Source organism: Aquarana catesbeiana, linkage group LG09, assembly GCF_042186555.1.
Source record: "Aquarana catesbeiana isolate 2022-GZ linkage group LG09, ASM4218655v1, whole genome shotgun sequence".
NCBI lineage: Eukaryota > Metazoa > Chordata > Amphibia > Anura > Ranidae > Aquarana > Aquarana catesbeiana.
This window is the reverse complement of record NC_133332.1, coordinates 225049113-225073221: the sequence shown is the minus strand read 5'-3', so window position 1 is coordinate 225073221 and position 24109 is coordinate 225049113. Positions and strand designations below refer to the sequence as shown.

The 24109-nt window shown below is 40.7% G+C and overlaps 1 protein-coding gene across 1 annotated transcript in view; it reads right to left on the bottom strand.

Moving 5' to 3' along the window:
* ALAD (aminolevulinate dehydratase) overlaps positions 1-24109 on the bottom strand; it is a 47161-nt gene that overhangs the window by 16245 nt on the left and 6807 nt on the right. Inside the window, exons 2-7 of the mRNA XM_073599834.1 lie at positions 8816-8944; positions 8680-8730; positions 2761-2857; positions 2340-2475; positions 1778-1861; positions 492-580 (exon numbers count right to left, since the gene is read on the bottom strand). Coding sequence (XP_073455935.1) covers positions 492-580; positions 1778-1861; positions 2340-2475; positions 2761-2857; positions 8680-8730; positions 8816-8928 — 570 coding nt within the window. The 5' untranslated portion in view covers positions 8929-8944. The remainder of the gene's footprint in view (positions 1-491; positions 581-1777; positions 1862-2339; positions 2476-2760; positions 2858-8679; positions 8731-8815; positions 8945-24109) is intronic.

Genomic DNA, 24109 nt, shown 5'->3' with positions numbered 1-24109 from the left:
AGTATATAGAGATATTTTTTTCTATACAATTGAGATTATCATATTGATTGATTATTTAACATACACCTGAACATGGTGCTTTAATTTTTCACTTTTCATTTTGATTGAGGTCCCTCCATTAGATAGCAGCTGGACAGGATTAAAATAAGATTCATTTTGGTGCAGTCAACTCTACTTTTCTTTTTCACTCCTGAATAGGGATGAGCTCCGGCGTGTTCGCATGGCGCACGTGCCGAGCCCGCCAGGAAGTCGGCACGGCGCAGCGCTAATCACAAGCAGTGAGACATTTCCCGATGTGCGGCTGCAGAGATCGGGAAATGTCTCCCTGCCTGTGATTAGCGCTGCGCCGTGCCGACTTCCTGGCGGGCTCGGCACGTGCGCCATGCGAACACGCCGGAGCTCATCCTTACTCCTGAATATTTACCATGCAGATACAGTATAAAACACAATTTTCATTATATAGCTTATAGAAATTGAAACAAACATCTCACCTTGTTTCCTAGACCATTGGATATCAAAGCCTTCTTAATTGCGCCAATCCGGCCATCCATCATATCAGAGGGGGCCACAATGTGACATCCTGCCAAAACACAACACAGCGTGGCATTACCAAAGAAGATCTCACCAGGGTTTAAAGAATTAGGCTGGCCATACACTTTCAGCAGGAAGCAGCAGAGATTTGAAACATTAAGGCCCCTTTTACACGGGTGGTCCCATCAGGTCTGCCTGTCAGTTTTTCAGGCAGACCTGATCGGACACTCCATTCACCTCTATGGGGCAGCGGATGTCAGCGATGACATGTCCGCTGACACCCGCTGCTGTCCAATCCAATCCTGTCTATGAAATTCAGACCGATGGAGACCCCATTTTCCATCCGTCTGGCAGATCGGATGAAAACAGACAGGCGGTCTGTTTTCATCTGATCTCCCAATAGAGGAGAGCGGGGCTCTGACAGGTCTGTCTCAGCACAGTGAGCGGAGATGGACCTGTCATCTGCTTGCTCAGTGGAAATCAACGGATTGATCCCCTGCTGAATAAAATGGAGTCTGCCAGGCGAAATGCCCGTGTGACCCTAATGGGCAGGCTGAATGTACCAAGTTGATTGATCGACTTGGGAACAACCAGCCTGCCAGATTCTCTTGCAATTATCGCTAACGATTCGTCTCCCAGTGCGGGCAGCTTCCCCCGCCCCCTGCCAGGGGAAGACAATTGCTGATTCCACTGTCAACACTGTCTGTGTTGATGGGGAAATTGTGCAGATTTCTTTCTTGCAACCCGTGGTTGCAGGAAAGAAATTTGCACTGTGTATGGCTGGCCTTAGAGAAAGATGGTGATTATGGACCAGCAGATCAATTAGATGCTTTCATTTCCTAATTGATATGAGCAACAAAACTTTTTTGTTTATTCTAAGTTCATCCAAAACTAACATTTCAGTCTGGGGTGAGCATGGCTTGTAATCATTGTCTCCAGTATAGAAAGTGATGGGAATTTCAAAACTACCTTTCCCTCACTTAATATAGATTTCCTCTTACTTCCTGTTGTGTCTTTGGGACAGGAAGTAAAATCTCCCCAACAAAACACAGACCGAAAAAAATAAAAAACCTTATTCATTTCAAAACAAAAAACTTTTGTCTAATACATGTTAAAGATTATCTGTCATAGATCAAATCTAATAATTTAGAGGGAATACCAGCCATCCCCAATGTGAATTTCCCAAATACTCCATATGTGATAATATACATTTGACTTATTGAGCAGAATCTTAGGAACAATGTACCTGCACGAGCGTAAGCCAGAGACACTTCCGCCAGCCGAGTACAGCTGGCCTCATTCTGGATGCTGCCATCTTCCCGCAGGATTCCTGCCATACAGAAGGTTTTGCAATCAGCAGGTTTCACAATGAGATTAGGAACAATGGGGGAAACAAGCCATATTAATTAGAGATCTGCTAATGCCATGCTGGAAATGGTGATAAAGTCAGAAACCCCTTAAATTACCTCTAATCTGATATTTATATAATTCACTGTGGGTTGTTGATTCAGCTGGCTTTTTACAGTGCTTCTTGGAATGGTTCCAGCCTTTGTGCTATGCAACCTCCCTCTTCCGCTCCATTGTGTGTAAGTGGGAGAGTGGGGAGGTGGTGGAAACAGGGATTCTGGCAAACATAGGGGATTAAGAAGCAGTTCAGCCAGCTGCCTAATGCCAGAATAAAAAGCACTGCAATCCATGGGTGAATGTAACTGCAAAAGTGTGTATTTCAGTGAGTGCTGACTTGTGGCAATGGTGACGAGTATATAAATATTAATGATGGGCCCACTGTGCAGTTCCTGAATACTTACCGCAGTGCCCATGGGAGGTGTATGGACACAAACACACATCACAGGCAATCAGCAAGTCTGGAAAGAGAGAGCGAATCTTCCGGATGGCCAATATAGCAGGAGTGTCATCTGAGTCAGCTGCTGAGCCCCGTTCATCCTATTTATACACAAACACAAATCACTGGTCAGTACAATTTATCCCACCGACAGAAGGTGCACATAAAGCATAAAACAAGCCAATTTTTTTTTTTTCAAATTGCCATCAGGATTTTATTTCTGCCTGTGACCCCAATGATGAGGTTTACTCACACTTCCGATCCCTGTGATACCTGGACAAGAAATGGGGAAGTGGATTGCACAGACAGAAAAAAAAAAAAAAAGTAGGTGTTTTGTTTTTTTTGCTTATCATTCTAAACATAAAAAGTCTTCAAATTTTTTCTACCTTTGCGACTCTGGTGGGGACACCAAAGATCAGGATGCACTTCAGGCCATCTTCCACCAGGGGGCGCAGCATGGCTTCTAATTTGTTCACTCCATATCTGCAGATGGCACAGGACAACAGTCACATTCATCCCTACTGAAACCACAGCATGAGCCATAGAACTCCACTAAACATTCTGTTTTAAGCAATGTACGTTGGGTTTATGCTAGGGATGCACCGAAATTTCAGTCGCGGAAACATGAAAATGGTGTTATCGGTAGAATGCCAATAAGAGAAAAGGTGCAGATAATGGCAGCGATTTTACTGCAAATTCATGGCAATTTTACTGCAAATTCACAGTGATTTTGGCCCAATTTCACCACGATTATTGTGCTTGTGGTGCGTTTTTCATAGGTCATGTGACTCAAAAAATGCATCAAAACGTAACACAGGTGCTGCATTTTCAATGTATGTGAACAGGGAGGTGCGTTTTTTTTTTAACTGACCAAAAATGCACCAAGCTGGATTTTTTAACACCACAACGGAAGTGCAATGGACTAGTGTGAAGACATACATAGAATTTAAAAGGGATACATTTTTCTTGAGCTTTTTTTTTTTTGCGCTAAAAAGGTACCGATAATGGCAGACAAATTCATATTAATTAAAATTGTTGATATTAATTAAAAAGTCGAATATAATACAGTATAAGTCTAACATGTTTGTTATTAAAAAAAAAAAAAAAAAAAAAAAAAAACAAACACAAAAAAACATGAACCCTTACAGCCCATTTAAGTCTGGTAAAAATAAAAAATACTGTATATGACTATTATGTAGTTCTCCATCCAGCCAGTAGATGGAGCACTAGTCTCATTTTTACATGCTGTACAGTTCCTCATGAGCACAGTGTTATGAAAAGTGTATTGTCTATAATAGATACAGCTGAATGAGACAAACCACTTATTGGAAGGTGGCCTGCTGGAAAAAATTTTTTTTAAAAATTACTGGGATGGATAGAAGGAAAAAATTAAAACACAAAAACAAAACACACAGTACATAAACTTGTAAACCTATAAAATAAATAAAAAATTATGAAATAAAATTGACTGAAAACTAATATACCCCCTTTAAAAAGTGGGCATCTGAACAAAAGCCCTATTCAAATTCTTAATTGAACATTTTTAAATATTATGATTAGATTTTATTAGTTAATATATTATTAATAATTAAAAACAAATTACAGCTGTGTATGGCCACACACCCTCCACAGCAGGTCATAAGTCAGCATTAAACCTGCTCCAACCATGCATTATCTTGCTCTACTATATAAGCAGCTTCACAGGGGGCAGATTATATATAATATATATATATATATAAAATACACACACACACACACACACACATACATACATACACAAAACTTAATGCATCAGGTCCTGATATACAAAGTAGCATCCCGTGTTATAAAATGAATAACTGTTTCTGGAGTTTTGTAATTAGAAGTAAAATAAAAAGACGTATTTCAGGATCAGCAGATGAAAAGGACCATTATCAGGCCAGTGGCTGGATATCAGAGTAGAACAGCAGGGCTGCTGGCCTTATCTGTGACAGCCACAATGAGGGAGTTGGCTCTCTCTCTCTCTCTCTCTCTCTCTCTCTCTCTCTCTCTCTCTCTCTCTCTCTCTCTCTCTCAATACCATCAGCAGATATCAATGCACAGGCAAGGGGCAGAGACCTGAACCGCACAATGGGTCACAAACAGCTCCATATAAGCCACAATGCAACAGTCCTGCATTGTAGATCATCAAAACCTAAGAGTATGCATTCATTAGTACAATCCTCAGGAACACCATTAAGATGAAAGTATTGTATTCATTGCACTAAATGTACAGCTTGATTAAAAAATATATATATTTTCAAAGAAAAGGAATGGACAAGAAAACCAAACTGAATAAGACCAAATTATTCCTTTCTTCATTGTGTCCAGGGACCATCTAAGAGCCAAGAATTATTTTAACCTTGTGGCTGTCACAGGGGTTACATGATTAAGAACCCATCCCACTGGCTCCCAATCATAACCAGAGACCAGAAACAATCTGTGACAGCTTGATAACTATGCTAGGAGTGTGCAGTGAGCGTGCTCCCAGCACAGAAACCACAGCCACCATCAACGCATATGTGTGCAGGCATCAAAGCCCTCCCTCCTTGCCACTGCACATATGCACTACATGGTTGGCAAGGGAGTAAATAATTGAAAAGCTCTCTGTCAGATTACCATGGGTCACAAAACAAAGCAATTTTGCTCTGGGATGACCATTACCTTTTAACATGCTTATAAATGATATAAAGTCTGGGATTAAAAGCACCATTTCTGTGTTTACAGATGAGACCAAAAAGAGCACACAATAGGTCTCACGGGTATGTCATATAATTTAGGGAGTGTACATCTGAGTGAATCCATGATTGTGTTGCATTTGATATAAAATATAATTTTTCTATAAGACTGTGATAAAAACTAGTCTGATTGCTATTGTAACAGAGATCAGGTTTGTCAAACAAATGCCTTGGTAACAATGGGAACTGTTGACAGTTGGAAGTTTGGTTGTTTTGTAACCATTGTCAACAAACTGGCAAACAAAAGCCCAAATAAAAGGAGCAGTAGAGACTGATAGTGGGAGCGACTCAACATGGATTAACACCGAAGGACACTCGAATCTGTAATCAGCGAACAAGAAGGCGCCTGATCTCCAGGAGCAACGGAGATCATGATTACACAGTAACCGGAGTTAAAGGGGTTGTAAAGGCTTGTGTTTTTTCACCTTAATGCATCCTTTGCATTAAGGTGAAAAAACACCTTGCAGTCCCTTGCCCCCTAGTCCCCCGTTTTACTTACCTGAGTCCCAAATTTCCATCGACACGTCCCCCTTGCCACGGGTTCCCAGCTCTTGATTGGATAGATTGATAGCAGCACAGCCATTGGCTCCCGCTGCTGTCAATTAAATCCAATGAGGCAGGTGCCGGGGTCCAGGGCCGAGTTCTGCATTTGGCCTCTATGGACGCCGAATGCTGGACTCGGGAGCGCGCCCGCAAGGTAACCCCCTCGGGAGATCGCTTCTCCAAGGGGGTTATCTAATGCAGGTAGGAACCGCAAGAGCTGCCGAGGGACCCCAGAAATGGATGTTCAGGGACACTGTGCAAAACGAGCTGCACAGTGGAGATAAGTATGACGTTTGTTATTTAAAAAAAAATAAAAATGCTCCTTTACTATCACTTTAAGTAACTTTTAGGCGTATTTCTACTGTTATAGACCATATACTGTTTATTTGCTAGGCATTTTAGATATCTGTCAGTCTTGTACTGTATTGCTAATATTGTAATAGTTTTGTATGTACAGCACCTTTGTATAGTAAAAGCACATTTACACACTGCACAGGTCTCAGCTTCCTTGCATATACCACAAAGTAACCTTGCTAGATAGACACAAGCAAAACAATGATGCAGTATGATCTGGGTGTCCTGGTAAATCTTAAAAGAGAAGTATGTTTTTTTTTTTCCCCTGAACCTAGGTGGATGCAGCAATCAGTCCGATGCTGCATCTGTCCCCCGGTGCCTCTGCACTGAGAACCGAGCGATCGAATACCGACGATTCCTCGGTTCTCTTAGCTTCCCCAGTAGAGAGCTGCTGACTGTCAATCAGCAGCTCTCCGCTCTGCCCCCCCCTCCACGCTCACTGGAGCGCTGTACTGTGGCGGGGAGCTGCCGTCTTAGGCTCTCAGCGGCTCACTGTCCAGGTACCTGGCGGATCCAGACTTTATTGTCGTGATGACACTGTGTCTGGACGGATTCCTGTGATGTCAGCAGAGTGGACTTCAGTCTGCTCTATTCTGAAAACAGGTCACAGGAGTGCAAAACGAATTGAATTCCTGTGACCCATAGGTGAAGCCCAGCCAAACGAGCTCAGGCTGGACTTCTTTCTTTAAAGTGTTTGTAAAAGCACAAGGTTTTTTACCTTCATGCATTGTATGCATGAAGGTTTAAAACCTGTGTGCAGCATCCCCCTCAGCCCCCCCTCCCCCCCAATACTTACCTGTGCCCCATCTCAATCAAACGATGTCCATGAGAGCTCCTGATTGGCCTTTGGCAGATGTCAATCCCAGCTGCTTGCTGTGGGGGCCCTGGCAGGAGGGAGGGGTAAGGACCTGAGAAGAGGGGGATCCAGGCTGCTCTGGGGCACTGGCAGGAGGGAGGGGCAAGGACCTGAGAAGAGGGGGATCCAGGCTGCTCTGGGGCACTGGCAGGAGGGAGGGGTAAGGACCCGAGAAGAGGGGGATCCAGGCTGCTCTGTGCAATACCATTGCACAGAGCAGGCAAGTAGAACATGTTTGTTATCTATTTTTATTTTTTTTAAGATTTCAATATCACTTTAAGTTGGCCACAGATGACTGTAAGGATTTCCCTAATCACACAAGCCACTTGCTATGGGGGCACTCGGCACGGGTTGGTTAGCCATCAGCCCCAGCGGGGGACCCAAGAAGAGGAGTATTGGGGCTGCTCTGTGCAAAACCATTGCACTTAGCAGGTAAGCATAACACGTTTCTTATTTTAATTTAAAAACATTAAAGTGATTGTAAAAGCTTGTGTTTTTTCCCTATAAAAAAAACAAATGTTATACTCACCCGCTCTGTTGCAGTAGATTTGCACAGAGCAGCCCTGATCCTCCTCTTCTCGGATCCCTCTTCGGTGCTCCTGGCCCCTCCCTCCTGTTGAGTGCCCCCACAGCAAGAAGCTTGCTATGGGGGCACCCGAGCTGAGTCCTTTCAGACATGGAGTCCAGACCCGGCCAGCCTCTTCTCTCATCCGATTGGCTAGCTGACTTCGATTGACAGCAGTGAGAGCCATTGATGCCGCTACTGTGTCTCAGGCCAATCAGGAAGGAGAATCTTGGACGGCTGAGACACTTGTGGGCATCGCTGCACAGAAAGGGACCTCAGGTTAGTATTAGGGGGGCTGAGGCGGGCTGCTACACACAGAAGGCTTTTTATCTTAATGCATAGAATCCATTGAGATAAAAAAACCTTCTGCCTTTACAACCACTTTAATGCATTTATATTTACCTTTTGGTTGAACAAGATGTACATGCATCTCTTTTCAACCCAACTTTGTAACTAAGTTAAAATTTATTTATAGATGGCTCTGCTTCCTGCTGACCTCTGTATCTTATGGATAATGTCGGTCTTATTCAAAATGAGAGAGGTTCTGAGGGCTCAAATCACGTCAAATGTCCACACTGCTCCTTAGGCCCCTTTCACAGATTGGGCTGATCAGGTCCGCCTGTCCGTTCTTCAGGCAGACCCAATTGGGCCATCCATTGTCCTCCATTGGCATCCAATCCCACAAAATCAGCTGAAAACAGATGTATGGTGATACGTTCGCCATCTGTCCAGTGGGTCCGATCGGATGACAATCAGATTGAAACTGGTGTGCAGTCCATTTCCGTCCAACCACCCCACAGAGGAGAGCGGGCTGTGTCCGTGTCTGCTCTGCAGCACTGGACCTGTCATCCGCCTGCTCAGCGGGGATCAGCGGAGAGATCCCCTGATGATCAGGTGGATTGCACTCGGACAGATCCACCCCCTGAGAAAGGGGCTTAAAAGAAGAGAGTTTGTAAATCATGGTAGGAAAAAGGGCTTTTAATTACTAAACAAAATGTTTGGTAATGCAGAAAAATACTCTTTTGTCCAATTTCCAATGATATTTTAAATAACAGGTCAACTTTGAGGCCTCCACTTGTCCAAATGAAATGCAATCACTCCAAAAAGCATTTCACAGTATAAAGAAGATGCAGAAAGATATGACAAGATCAATGCATCTAAATACAATTATGCTAAATAATTGTAAATTAAAGTGATACTGCAAAAGTATGAACTTGATAATGTCCCTCACCGTGCTTGTCCTGGCAGACTGGCGATCACTTCAATACCATCTGGATCATCCCTGAAAAACAAAGAGAACAATTCATTCATGAAGAATGATTCACTGAAGAGTCAAGCCAGACATGGAACTGAAGGGTTTTACTCACGTGATGAAGATGGGGTACATGAAATTGTGGGAATGTAGGCTGGTGGCTGACGTCTGCCAGGCTCGGAGAGTCGGATGGAAGTATCCACTGTGTAGTACAGAAGTTGCGTCCATCTTGCTCGTATGGTGACTGCATAGGAAGAAAATATCATAACTAAAGTGCAAATAAAATCAATAAGTAAAGAATAGCTTAGCGAAAATAACTTTACAGATTTTGCATTGTTGCGGTCCTACAAGACCTCTACTATGTTCATCAAAGGCCTTGACAGTTCAGATTTTTTTTTTTTTATATTTCTGAACAGTATGTTCTGCAGACTCAGAGCATTCTACACAAGGCGTTATATCAAATAACAATCCTGACATCCCTTTCATCCCTTTGAGGAGTGCATGCCCAATAACCTATCTCACCAAAGCCTGGAGGAATAAACAAGGAGCAGGTATGTGTAAAGCAGGGGTGTCCAACCTGTGGCCCAAGACAGCTATGAATGCAGCCAGAGACAAAGTTGCATAGTTAGTACAAGCACCCCAGTTTTTTTTCCAGCCCGCTGGATTGAACAAAAAAAACAAAAAAAAACAAAAAAAAAACAAAACAAAAAAAAAAAAAAAAAAAACCACACTAATAGTGTGTACCAGGCTTTAGATATATACCCAGTGAAGTGATTGGCCTCAGGTGATACAAAAGAGATCACCCTACATAACCATAAGCTGTACCTGTTTGTCTGCAGTCTTCTCTTCAAAGTCCAGAATTTATACAGCTTGTGTAAACTTTCAGAAAGCAGGGGTGGGGAGCTGAAGTTACACTCTGTAGGGCTTAGTGAGGACAGCCGATTGGAGGGAATGGACACCCCCTCCTTCACAGAGGAACAGAGCTGAGGCTGTCAAATCAAAGGCTGTGTGCTGGAGCTCCCTCCCCTTTTTCCTTTGGTGTCAGGAAAACTTGTCAGAAGTGACTCATGTAGGTAACAGAGGAACAATCAGCAGAGAGAAATTACACTTAGGCCTGGTTCACACTTGTGCATTTTTTAATGCGTTTTCAGTTTTGCAGAAACACACTACAGACCATTTAACATGGTTTCCTATGGATGTTTGCATTTTATGGATGGATTTGTGCATTTTATGGAAAGGGCCAGGGACTTTTTTCTGTTTTTTGGTTCCACAGACTTCAATGGATCAAAAATGTGCATTGAAAAATGCAAAATGCACCTGGAATATGCAAACTACAGCCTGCATTAGGTGTGAACCAGGCCTTAGTGCTGTGAAATGAGACAAGTACACACTTTAGAGCAGGGGCTTCCAACCTGTGGCCCAAGAAGGCTATGAATGCGGCCCAACACAAAATTGTAAACTTACTTAAAAAGAAATGTCGATTTTTGGGGGAATTCTTTTTTTTTTTTTTGTAAAAATGCATTTACACTTAGCGAACACATGCAACTGAAGAAAAATTTGACAGTGCCTCTTTACTGGGATTTTATTTTCCCAAAGAAAAGCATCCCGCTCTTCACAATCACGCCTTATTCATGTCATCAGTTTTCGACAGCACCTATATTTGTGAACAACCATTTTCCAGGATGAATCATGCAAGGGGAAAATTAGAACCAAAAGATCCGATAAGCACCTTAAGAATTAAATTGAGAATCGCTACTCCATTCGTCCAACCAGATATTGATGCGTTAGTTTATCAAAAACAGTGTTAAATATCCCACTAGTTTTATGTTGCCCTATTTTACTTTTTTTTTTAAATGACGTTTTATTACTCATGTATATTTTCTGTATCAGTGATCCTTAACTTGTGATCTGCCCGACTTCTGCGCATCAGCTATCCTTATTGTTAGTGTATTTTATGTGCAGCTCAAGACAATTCCTTTTCTTCCAATGTGGCCCAGGAAGGTCACACGGTTGGACATCCCTGATTTAAAAGGTTTCCTATATCTCACATACAACTGCCGCCTGTTCTTCCTGTTTCCCTCCTCAGCATACATGCTTCCTCCAACTTTACAAAAAGTAAATGCTATATAGAAAAAGGTGGTTTGAGGTCTGTTACATAGTTACATAGTAGGTGAGGTTGAAAAAAGACCATCAAGTCCAACCTATGTTGCCTGTTGGCATTGGCTCAACCAGGTATGGAGAGCATATAACAGGTTATATATTTCAATAGCATGTTCCAACTCCTCCAGTTGTATTTTATAAAACAAAATAAAAAAAAAAATACAGTAGGAATGATGAAATTCCCCCTAATGATCACAACAAATGTGCAGACCAGGGAACTCACAAAAGATCCCACTAATTAGAAAAGAGGTATTAGGAAACTGTCGGGTGGTTTAGCTCTCCATCACCAAAAACTGATATATCAGTTTTAGATGGACTGACTCTTCAATACTGTATAATAAAAATTTTTTTCTTTAAATCCCCAGACACCGAGAACATGTTATCATCACTGCTCATTCCTGGCACTTGGCTATCTGACGTTCAAGGTCAGCAATCAAAGCCAAATAATTGAGTTCCCAAAACAATAAACGCAATCTGGAAGCCTAACTTTAGCCAAACTTGTATTTGTTGGGTTACGTTGTTTGATCCTCCGTCAGGGTTTTATTTTATTTTTTTTACAATTTCAGCAGCTGATCTAAAGATTTTTGTTGTGTGAATCTCCCTCCTGCCTTTCTTGCAGCTTCACCCAGCTCCCCTTATACTGGCGGTCTCGCTTTCCAGGTTCCTATGGAGCCCCACTGAAGCCACAATGCTGTGTCTGCTACTGGGGCTAAATACATGCTGCTATGAGGGCACTACCTGTGTCAGCTGACACAGCAGCTCAAAACGCATGAATGTCTGAGGTGCACATGCACTAGTGATTATGGGACATGTAGTTCTGAGGAGGGGGACCTCTGACGAGGTTATATACAGTTGTGCTTATAAGTTTACATACCCTGGCAGAATTTAATGATTTCTTGGCCATTTTTCAGAGAATATGAATAACACAAAAACTTTTCTTTTACGCATGATTAGTGTTTGACTGGAGTCATTTATTGTCAATCAACTGTGTTTACTCTTTTTAAATCATAATCACAACAGAAACTACTAAAAATTACCCTGATCAGAAGTTTACATACCCCAGTTCTTAATACCGTGTATTGTCCCCTTTAACATCAATGACTGCTTGAAGGCTTTTGTGGTATTTGTGGATGAGACTCTTTATCTTCTCAGATGGTAAAGCTGCCCATTCCTCTTGGCAAAAATCCTCCGGTTCCTGTAAATTCTTGGGCTGTCTTGCATGAACTGCACATTTGAAATCTCCCCAGAGTGGCTCAATGATACTGAGGTCAGGAGACTGAGATGGCCACTCCAGAACCTTCATTCTATTCTGCTGTAGCCAATGAGAGGTCGACTTGGCCTTGTGTTTTGGATCATTGTCATGTTGGAATGTCCAAGTACGTCCCATGCGCAGCTTCCTGGCTGATGAATGCAAATGTTCCTCCAGTATTTTTTGATAACATACTGCATTCATCTTGCCATCAATTTAGGCGAAATTTTCTGTGCCTTTGTAGCTCACACATTCCCAAAACATCAGCGATCCACCTCCGTGTTTCACAGCAGGAATGGTGTACCTTTTATCATAGGCCTTGTTGACTCTTCTCCAAATGAAGCATTTATGGTTGTAGCCAAAAAGCTCAATTTTGGTCTTATCACTCCAAATGACTTTGTGCCAGAACATTTGAGGCTTGTCTCTGTGCTGTTTGGCGTGTTGTAAGCAGGATACTTTGCGGCATTTGCGTAGTAATGGCTTTCTTCTGGCGACTCGACCATGCAGCCCATCTTTCTTCAAGTGCCTCCTTATTGTGCATCTTGAAACAGCCACACCACATGTTTTCAGAGAGTCCTGTATTTCACCTGAAGTTATTTTTGGGTTTTTCTTTGCATCTCGAACAATTTTCCTGGCAGTTGTGGCTGAAATTTTAGTTGGTCTACCTGACCGTGGTTTGGTTTCAACAGAACCCCTCATTTTCCACTTCTTGATTAGAGTTTGAACACTGCTGATTGGCATTCTCAATTCCTAGGATATCTTTTTATATACCTTTCCTGTTTTATACAGTTCAACTACCTTTTCCCACAGATCCTTTGACAAACCTTTTGCTTTCCTCATGACCTATCTATCCATCCCATGGGGATACTGGCATAAAGTGCAGCCAGATCCCCATCCTCAGATTTACCATCCCCAGCTGGTAAATGGCTGGAGAGTTGGGTGTGCACTTTTGGGTGTGAAGATTTTGCTATCCACACTGAAATATGGATTTTTGTTCATACACGAGTATAAATTAAATTTTTGCACAAGAGCACTTCTTTTCTTTTTTTCTGATGGACTTTACTGGATTATTTATGAATGTTTTTTACCACATTCTTATTTACTATTTTTTGATACATATGAATTTCTTGCTTGATTGAATTTATGCACTTTAGATTGATAGCGCAACATGTTTTTCATTCTTATTAATATTATTAATATGTATAATGTTTATGTGGACATTTTGTGAGTGCAGATGTCACTGAGAAATTATTGTTTTTTTTATTATTTGACAAGTGTACATATTCGCCAGCACACTATGGATCTACAATTTGTGATTGTAGATCCATGGTGTGCTGGCAAACATGAACACTTTCTTGATGTCTCCAAGATTCAGCTGGTAATCGCTGCAGCACCCACCATTGATGAGCCTTGTTTTCCAGGAACGTGTGCCATAGGATTATAGACAAGATTTGATTATTTGGTGACACTTTTTGTGCATTTTTTTTCGGTTTAGTTTTTTGTAATAGCCATTTGTCTTTCTATGAAGTAACAATAGATGACTTCTTTATTTCAACCTGAAGCCAGAGATGTCTGTAGAAGCACAATACAAAATGACAATTTCTCCTCCTTGTGATAGGAAGCAGTCTGTGAAAGCAATTTCCCAAAACCCCCTCCACCCTTCTCCTACAATTGTTTGACAGCCCACTACAGAGAACACATAATACTGAGGTCTGCTGCACAAAATGAAATGGGAGGAATGCAGTATATGTTATTATAACACTGGGACTGACCATGTGATTAGAGTATAGACGGGCCCCTCCACTAAGCATTCATTCCAATCTATTGCAATGCATACACAGCCGCACCTTTTATTCCCACAACCATACCGCAGTATAACCCCATGCACATGGACAATGAGAGATCGGAGAGATTCTTCTAACTTTTACCAGCAGTTTACAGTCTGGAGAGTCCAGATAACAGAACCGCTGACTACACAACATCAGTAAATTTGAATCTGTTCCCAGTCACCTTTGAAGCCACACAGTGATGACAAAGCTGCATGCAGCGTTTAGGAATTTTCCACCTGGCATCAAATGGAACTCATATGAAATATAAGGCTGCATGCACCTGGCTGCACAGGGGCAGCAGGCGATAAAAATTCTTGCCAGCGGGTCCAAATGCTGCCTGCATACACTGTATGAACAACAGCAGCTGTCCCATTTTTAACCTGTACAAATCTAGCACCACTGCTGTTTACATCTGAGTATTCAAATGTGAATAGTGCCTCCGACTAACGCGTGTGCGTCTAGAGTTGGCGTTTCTGCAAAGTTCTGCATACAAACCACTTGTGGCTAATCACCTAGTTTGTATATGGTCATAGTACACTACAGAGTGTTGCTGTGTCTATATATATATATATATATATATATATATATATATATATATATATATATATATATATATATATATATATATATATATATATATATATATATATATATAGATATTTTTTATTTTTTATTTTTAATTTTTTTTTTAGTTTAACAAAAAAAAAAAAAAAAAAAAAGGAAGAGGGAGAAAGAAATAAGAAAGGTTCTTCTTACATGGTCCCAAGGACAACAATAAGAGGAACAATGAGACATTAGCAATATGTTATGTTAGCAGAGATAAAGAAAAAAAGAATTGCGCTAAAAGCAAATAAAAAAGCAAATAATGATAAGAAAAAACTGTGAAGGAGGTCCTGCAGCTAAGCACTATAACCCCAATACGAGGGCACATAGAGAAAAGCTTAAAAAGGACAGTGCAGCGCTGGACCAATTGCGAAGTGAATAAATAAGTGATTAAATATGTTGTAAATTATATATAAAGTATATAAGTAGGAAATTAACCTGCAGTGATAAAAAAACAGCCAGTGATGATGGCTAGTGAAAAACCATACAATACAAGTTGTGCAAAAAAATTACGTGAAAAGCATAAATGTTTATAGCAAAGTTCATAGATGTGATATAAGTGGAAAATCAAGTCCAAAGATTAATCAATGCAGGGTTCAGAGTTGAATAATCCACCGCCAGATGATAAGTAATGGAGGCTTACCAGAGAGCCTGCGACCGCCCTTACTCAGGGGGGGTCAAAGAAGGCTTAGTAGTGGAAGATAAACTCCTGGGGATGTCCCACGATAAACTCCACAGAATGTCTTGCCGGCTTCTTCTCGGGCAGCTGATCAGCAGTGGCAGGGGCGCCAGTATGGAAGGAATACTCCCAGGGACGCTTCCAATACTTCTTCACAAAGAGATCAGGTCAAGGTAAACCACAAATCCCAAAAAAAGAAAGGGGGACTCCAATAGTGCAGATAAACTAAAACTGTTTCATTTATTAAGTAAAATAGATTAAAAAAAAAAACTGATAAAAAAAAGGGAACATCATCAGCAGAGGTAACAAATAAACTCCTTTGCCGTTTAAAATAGAATCGCGTATGTGCGATGCGTGCTAGCGTTGTGACCCTACGGCCGTTTCGTCACAACTGACGTCATCAGGGGTACGCAACCGCGCACGCGCCTTATAAGCCCAAGCGATGTGCTGTGAAGTGCAATCGTTGGCTGACCTAAAACCGGGCTAGTGCTTGATTAGTTGCACAAAATTACTGCGCACAGCCCACATAAAACCAGACATGAGACACCCATAAATTTAGTATGGAGAATTCTCTTCTGACATAGGGAAAATAACACAAGCAATGTGCAAGGAATGAATGTAATACAAAACAGTGGCATCTAGTGGCAAAAATTGAGAAATGTCCAAAAATATACAGATTAATACAAAAACTATAGAGATTGGGGCTAAAAATCCCTCATATAATAGAATACAGAAAGGGGTTACAAGTAAGTAAAGTGAATTTACCACAACAGCTGTTAGATTACCTCAACAGCTATAGTACATCCCAACCAAAAAGGTATTGTAAGGATAAAAAAAAAAATATATATAAAAAATTGTATATATATTTGAAAAAATACAATTTTTTATATTTTTTTATCCTTACAATACCTTTTGGTTGGGATGTACTATAGCTGTTGAGGTAATCTAACAGCTGTTGTGGTAAATTCACTTTACTTGTTACCCCTTTCTGTATTCTATTATATGAGGGATTTTTAGCCCCAATCTCTATTGTTTTTGTATTGATCTGTATATTTTTGGGCATTTCTCAATTTTTGCCACTAGATGGCATTGTTTTGTATTACATTCATTCCTTGCACATTGCGTTGTCAGAAGAGAATTCTCCATACTAAATTTATGGGTGTCTCATGTCTGGTTTTATGTGGGCTGTGCGCAGTAATTTTGTGCAACCAATCAAGCACTAGCCCGGTTTTAGGTCAGCCAACGATCGCACTTCACAGCGCATCGCTTGTGCTTATAAGGCGCATGCGCGGTTGCGTACCCCTGATGACGTCAGTTGTGACGAAACGGCCGTAGGGTCACAACGCTAGCACGCATCGCGCATGCGCGATTCTATTTTAAACGGCAAAGGAGTCTATTTGTTACCTCTGCTGATGCTGTTCCCTTTTTTATCAGTTTTTTTTTAATCTATTTTACTTAATAAATAAAACAGTTTTAGTTTATCTGCACTATTGGAGTCCCCCTTTCTTTTTTGGGGATTTGTGGTTTACCTTCGCCTGATCTCTTTGTGAAGAAGTATTGGAAGCGTCCCTGGGAGTATTCCTTCCGTACTGGCGCCCCTGCCAATGCTGATCAGCTGCCCGAGAAGGAGACCGGCAAGACATTCTGTGGAGTTTATCGTGGGACATCCCCAGGAGTTTATCTTCCACTACTAAGCCTGTTTTGACCCCCCTGAGTAAGGGCGGTCGCAGGCTCTCTGGTAAGCCTCCATTACTTATCATCTGGTGGCGGGCTGCACTGGCGGTGGATTATTCAACTCTGAACCCTGCATTGATTAATCTTTGGACTTGATTGTACACTTATATCACATCTATGAACTTTGCTATAAACATTTACGCTTTTCACGTTATTTTTTTGCACAACTTGTATTGTATGGTTTTTTTTTATCACTGCAGGTTAATTTCCCAGTTATATACTTTATATATAATTTACAACATATTTAATCACTTATTTATTCACTTCGCAATTGGTCCAGTGCTGCACTGTCCTTTTAAGATGTTAGCAGAGATACCTTCCCTCTCCTGGACATTCAGTCCATATGGACATACCTCCCTCCCATACAGGGAGAGGATAGGAGGATCCCAAACTCAACTAGAAACAATAAGGCTCCATGCACACTGAAGCTCATAAATGGCCGTTTTTGGGAGTTTGGGCGTTTTTTTTTTTTTTAACAGCCCATAAACTCCCCTCTATGTTATCCTATGTGTCCATGCACACATGGACGTTTTTGGACGTTTATTAGCAGTGGAGTTTATAGGCTGTTTTTTGAATTCTCTAAAATCGTGTTCAGGAGTCGTTTTTCTGACCACAAAAAAACGCCAGACACTCATAAACGTTCATAAAAACGTGGCACACCAGCATATAATGTTTTTGATCCATAAAAAAAAAAAAAAAAAAAACACACACTAATAAACGCTATCGCAAAAACTTTAAAAAACATTGAAAGACTCACTGCAAAGCTACTGGCGTTTTTATAAAGTTATTTTGATGTCCAGTGGGCATGGAGCCCAAGTAGTGCATACATGACTCAAGGTTTGTTTAAAATGTATTACATCTCGAGATACCATGAACTATTATGAATTAGGTTACCGCTCATAAATCTATAATAAAAATAAAAATGTACCTAATGTACAAATGGTTCACACCTGGTTCATTGGATACATAGTTAGTAAAGTTGAATAAAGTCAACAGTCCATCCAGTTCAACTTGAGTGAGTGTGGGTGCGTGTCTACAATTGTCCCTATCCCTATATATTGTGTCTCATTAAGATGCCCATCTATTATTATTATTATTTTTATTTAAGGTACCCAAAATAGCGTCGTCAATTTTACACAGTGCTCCACATACATCGCACTCTCACATCGGTCCCTACCCTCAAGGAGCCCACAATCCAAGATCCCCAACTCACATTCATATACTAGGGCCCATTTTTTATTAATTTTTTTTTTTTTGGACAGAAGCCAATTAACCTACCAGCGTGTCTTTGAAGTGTGGGAGGAAACCCGGAGGAAACCCACGCAGGCACAGGGAGAACATGCAAACTCCAGGCAGGTAGTGTCATGGTCGGGATTCGAACCAGCGACCCTTTTTACTGCTAGGCGAAAGTGCTACTCACTACACCACTGTACCGCTTAGTACAAAAGTATTGAACATATAAAAGAAGATCTAAAGGAAAAACCTTTTCAGTTTTGGATAGAGTGGAGAAGGATTAGAATACCTGTCAGGTTTTTATGACTGTCTGTGTCCCCGTTAGGTAAGATTCGCCTGTTTACCGCCATCACTGACACTGGAACAAAATCCCCAAATTTTGAGTGGTAACCAGAACAGGAATAGAGGGGACATTTTTCAATTGGCACCCTAGTGACTACCAGGGATTTCCTCTCACTTTTCATTTTGGCTATGGGACAGGAAGTGAAGGGAAATCAAATCAATGAGACAGAGTAATGGTGATTCTGTGTCCCATTGAGCAGCTTTCCCTTTACTTCCTGTGCTACAGATACAGCAGGAAGTGGGAGAACATTTACTATAAGACAGCTATCAGAGATTTACCCTCACTTCCTGTTTCTGTGAAAACTGTAAAACTTTGGATTTTCCATTACGTCCTTGTGACAATGATCACCAAGACAGAAGAACAGAAGAGTGAGCCTCTCCGGCGGGGCACAGACAGCAGTAAAAATCTGACTAGGGCTGGCTTCTATTCCACAGTACATCAAAAAAAAAAAAAAAAAAAAAGGAAGCATGGAATGGGTAGTCATGTGACATTTCTTTCATTCTCCAGACTAGGAATAGGAGAAAGGGGACCTTCCCAAAATCTGCTTAAAGGATTTGTCATTCAATGAGTGACTGGGGGATTAGTTGTAGTGCTCTTTCTCTGGATACATTTTTTTTTAAAGTTTTCATGCGGCACTTGTAGGTTTACAGACCTCATATGGTATGACGGCACAAACCAAGAAATTAATACGACCGTCTAGAAATTTCTCTTTGTCATGTGTGAGGAGCATATGAAAGCACACAATGTTCATTAATGGGTTTGTAGCCAGAGGACAGAAAGTAAACATAACATTAAAGTACAATACATAACTCAAGGCAAAACTTTTTTGTTCTGGATAGAATAGAGATAAAAAAAAACCCATTAGGTCATTATTGTTGTCTGTGTCCATTCAGGAGATTCACCCCATTGGTCTCTGTTTAATGTCACCAAAAGTGAAAGTAAAAGAAAAAAAAAAAAAAAAAAAAAAAAAAAAAAATCACAAATTTTGCATTGTCCCAAGAATAGTAAATTGAAGGAAAATCTTCCAATAGGGAACACTATTTTTGGCGACACCCATGGATCACCTCACTTTGGAGGGATTTCATCTCAATTCCTGTTTTGGCAATGGGACAGGAAGTGAAGGGAAATCTCTCTAAAAGGCACACAGATCACACAAAAAAAAAAAAAAAGTTTTGCCTTTAGTTCTATTTTAACAACTTCAGCCTCGGAAGGATTTACCCCCTTAATGACCAGGCCATTTTTTACGATACGGCACTGCGTCGCTTTAACTGACAATTGCGCGGTCGTGCGACTCTGTACCCAAACAAAACTGGGATCCTTTTTTTCCCACAAATAGAGCTTTATTTGGTGGTATTTGATCACCTCTGCGGTTTTTATTTTTGGAGCTATAAACAAAAAAAGACCGACAATTTTGAAAAAAGACAAAACAATATTTTTTAATTTTTGCAATAAGTATCCCAAAAAAATAAAAAACAAATTTCTTCATCAGTTTAGGCCAATATGTATTGTACATTAAATATGTAGAATACATATTGGCCTAAACTGATGAAGAAATTTGTTTTTTATTTTTTTGGGATACTTATTGCAAAAAGTAAAAAATATTCTTTTGTCTTTTTTCAAAATTGTCAGTCTTTTTTTGTTTATAGCTCCAAAAATAAAAACCGCAGAGGTGATCAAATACCACCAAATAAAGCTCTATTTGTGGGGGGAAAAAAAGGATCCAGTTTTGTTTGGGTACAGAGTCGCACGACCGCGCAATTGTCAGTTAAAGCGACGCAGTGCCGTATCGTAAAAAATGGCCTGGTCATTAAGGGGGTAAATCCTTCCGGGGCTGAAGTTGTTAAAGTAGAACTAAAGGCAAAACTTTTTTTTTTTTTTTAAACAAAAATAACACAATAAGCATATATTGATTGGTTTGCGCAAAAGTTATAGTGTCTACAAAATAGGGGATATATTTATGGCATTTTTATTATCATTATTTTTATTATTATTTTTTGAGTGATCTCAGATCAGACACTTTTGACACTTTTTTGGGACCAGTGACATTTGTACAGCGATCGGTGCTATACAAATGCACCGATTATTGTATAAATGACACGGCGGACATCGCAGCTGCTGGCCACGCGCATCGCCTCCTAATGGCCTGCTATTGCCATTAAAAAGGGACCGCCATACCGGTACGGCGATTCGTGCAACCGAGCCAACCTGTCGCAGTGTAATGCAGCGGCTGGTCGGAAAGTGGTTAAATAGACACACAGACTTATTAGGTATAACAAATGGCTGCTGCCCTTTATTATTGGTTCTAAAACAGTATTTCCTAAATATTTATAAATAATCCTCATCAAAATTATACAGTGCCTTGAAAAAGTATTCATACCCCTTGAAATTTTCCACATTTTGTCATGTTACAACCAAAAATGTAAATGCATTTTATTGGGATTTTATGTAATAGACCAACACAAATTGGCACATAATTGTGAAGTGGAAAAAAAAATGACATTATGGTTTTCCAAATTTCTTACAAATAAATATGTGAAAAGTGTGGCGTGCATTTGTATTCAGCCCCCTTTACTCTGATACCCCTAACTAAAATTTAGTAAAACCAATTGTAAACAAAGATGGTGCCGCGCTAATCCTGGATAAATTAGCTAAAGTAACTTAAAGTGGTGTGGCATACATAAACCGTGTGTAATCACAGGTATAGTGACACTATAGCAGTGATAACACTAAACGTGTATCAATCTCCACTCATATGGCAACAGCTCTGAGTGGGGAAATGATAATCATCTGTGGTTACAATGGTCAGTAAATATCTCTCAACATGTCCATAAACAAAATATCAATAGTGTAAAAAGTGTCACTAATCAATAAATAATAATCCATCAATAATTAGATCTCATCATGCCCATAAACAAAATATCAAAAATATGAAGAGTGTCGATTAAAAAAAGTGCATAATGCAATCTAAAGTGACTTTTAGTACATAGTAAACGTGCAACACTTAAAGTGACATTGTGCAACAGTGCAATGACATTTTTATAGGAAATAGTAGAATATCCAGAAATTAACAAGTGCTATAGCATGGAATCTATTTGATATAGTGTGACTGTAACGTCCTGACATGCAGCAGTTGTAACAGTACAAAGTGTTTCAGCAAAAACAAAAAGTCCTTTTTTGAAAATGTGGCAGCAACGTCCTAACATGCAACAGTCGCAGTGCAGTGCTCATGGAAAATCACACAGTGCACATCTTCGTGTTTATACACACAGGTAAGAAGTGGTCCCTTACCTTAGGGTAATAGGGCAAAACGCATATGACCTTAAGTCTTTAGGGGGGTCCTCCTATAGGTGTAGAGCGATATCTTTATGCGTACGCATCCCCTGATGAAGTCACGTGTGGTGTGACGTCACGCGTAGGGACGGGACAGGCTTTACATGCTGTGAGAGATATACGAGCTCGCTGCTCGTTGGAGATATGATCGTTTTTATGCTGTTTATGTGAGTACCCCTTTACACCACTTAAATTACTTTAGCTAATTTATCCAGGATTAGCGCGGCACCATCTTTGTTTACTATTATTTATCCACAGGGTTTGGGTTGTACCCGATTCGGTGCAGGCAGCTTCTCCTATCGGAGTTCTGTTTAGTTTACACAAGATAGCGCGGGAATAATCATATAATTTTAGTAAAACCAATTGCCTTTGAAAGTCACCTAATTAGTAAATAGAGTCCACCTGTGTGTAATTTAATCTCAGTATTAATACAGCTGTTCTGTGAAGCCCTCAGAGGTTTGTTGGAGAACTTTAGTGAACAAACAGCATCATGAAGGCCAAGTCTAGCAGTGTGTCATCGTAAGACCCAGTGGCTAAACCCAAGAGAGTTGGTGGGCCTCCTGATGACATCACAAGAGAGGATGGTGGCGCAGGACCAAGTGGGATCAGAATTCTGAGAGGATTGTTCAGGACAATGCTGTATGCACTGGGTGACAGAGTATCTGAAATATTCAGAACCTGCAACAAGGTATGGTAAGGTAAGGGGGGGGGTGAATAAAAATAGTGTGGGGAGGGTGGAGACCTACTATAGAGGCATAGACAAGATTCCTGTTACCTGCTCTGGATTAAGGTAGAACTAGAACTTTATCATGTTGGGTACAGTGAGAAAGGATTTTGACTCCTGTCAGTTTTTTTTTTTACCATTAGTGTCCTGTTGGAGAGATTTCTCGTCACTTCCAGTCCCATAGTCCAAAACAGGAAGTGAGAGGAACCCCTCTGAAATGAAGGAAGCCATGGTTGTCACCAGTGTCATCAGAACTAGTTTCCCCATGGGAAGATTTCCCCTTTATTACTGTGCCTCGTACACACAATCGGACGTTCCGACAACAAAATCCATGTTTTTTTTCCGACGGATGTTGGCTCAAACTTGTCCTGCATACACACTGTCACACAAAGTTGGTCGGAAATTCCGAACGTCAAGAACGCAGTGACGTACAACACGTATGACGAGCCGAGAAAAATGAAGTTCAATAGCCAGTGCTGCTCTTCTGCTTGAGCATGCGTGGAACTTTGTGCGTCGGAATTGTGTACACGCGATCGGAATTTACGCAAATGGATTTTGTTGTCGGAAAATTTGAGAACCAGATCTCAAATTTTGTGCGATGGAAATTCCGATGGAAGCTGTCCGATGGAGCCTACACACGGTCGGAATTTCCGACAAAAGGCTCCCATCAAACATTTTCCGTCGGAAAATCCGACCACATGTACGGGGCATTAGAGTGACAACCCAAAATTCAGTGATAATGGTCATCAGTTCAAATTGAGAGGGTGAATCACCCTAATGGGGAACACAGACAGCAATAAAAACCTGATAGGGGTTCTAATCTCTCTCCACTCTATCCAAAACTAAAAAAAAAAAAAAATAATAATAAGTTTTGCCTTTAGTTCTACTATAATTTTCTCAGACCAGGCAGTGGTCACAATTTCTGTGGCTAACCAGCATCTTATAGAAAACCTCCAGTGAGGAAGTATAGAGTTTCACTGCCAATCTCTACTCCTGATAATATTAGTTCCCTGGCTGTCATATTGACCTAATGGCTCCAGGACTTTCTAAGTCACTTACTTGGAATAAGTATGCAGATCAGGTGTTGTGATTCTACACTGCTTTTGCTGCCTGCTTATGCCAGGTTGGGGGGTCTCAAAACTAAACAGCCAGGTAGCTAGCATTTTCAAAAGGTCAGCAATGGCAGCATCTTGTTTTTCCTGCGGCTTCCTCATGAAGCCAAACGTGGCTCCCGTATCCAAGATGGCGGCACCAGGAACCCACAAGCCACAAGATCCGGTTGCAGGAAGACAGCACTGGACCCAAGGCACTGGTAAGTACCCGATTTATTTATTAAAAAGAAAAAAAAAGGGAGGTGAAGCTCCTCTAACTCTATGTGAACAGAAATGAACAAACTGATGAAGAATTCAGGAAGCAGTCAGTCTCATCTAGAAGCCAATTAATACACATTTCTCAGATAACAAATTAGCAGTAGTGTATAATATTCAGAACAAAGCCACTAATCGTATCGTTTTTTCACACTGGG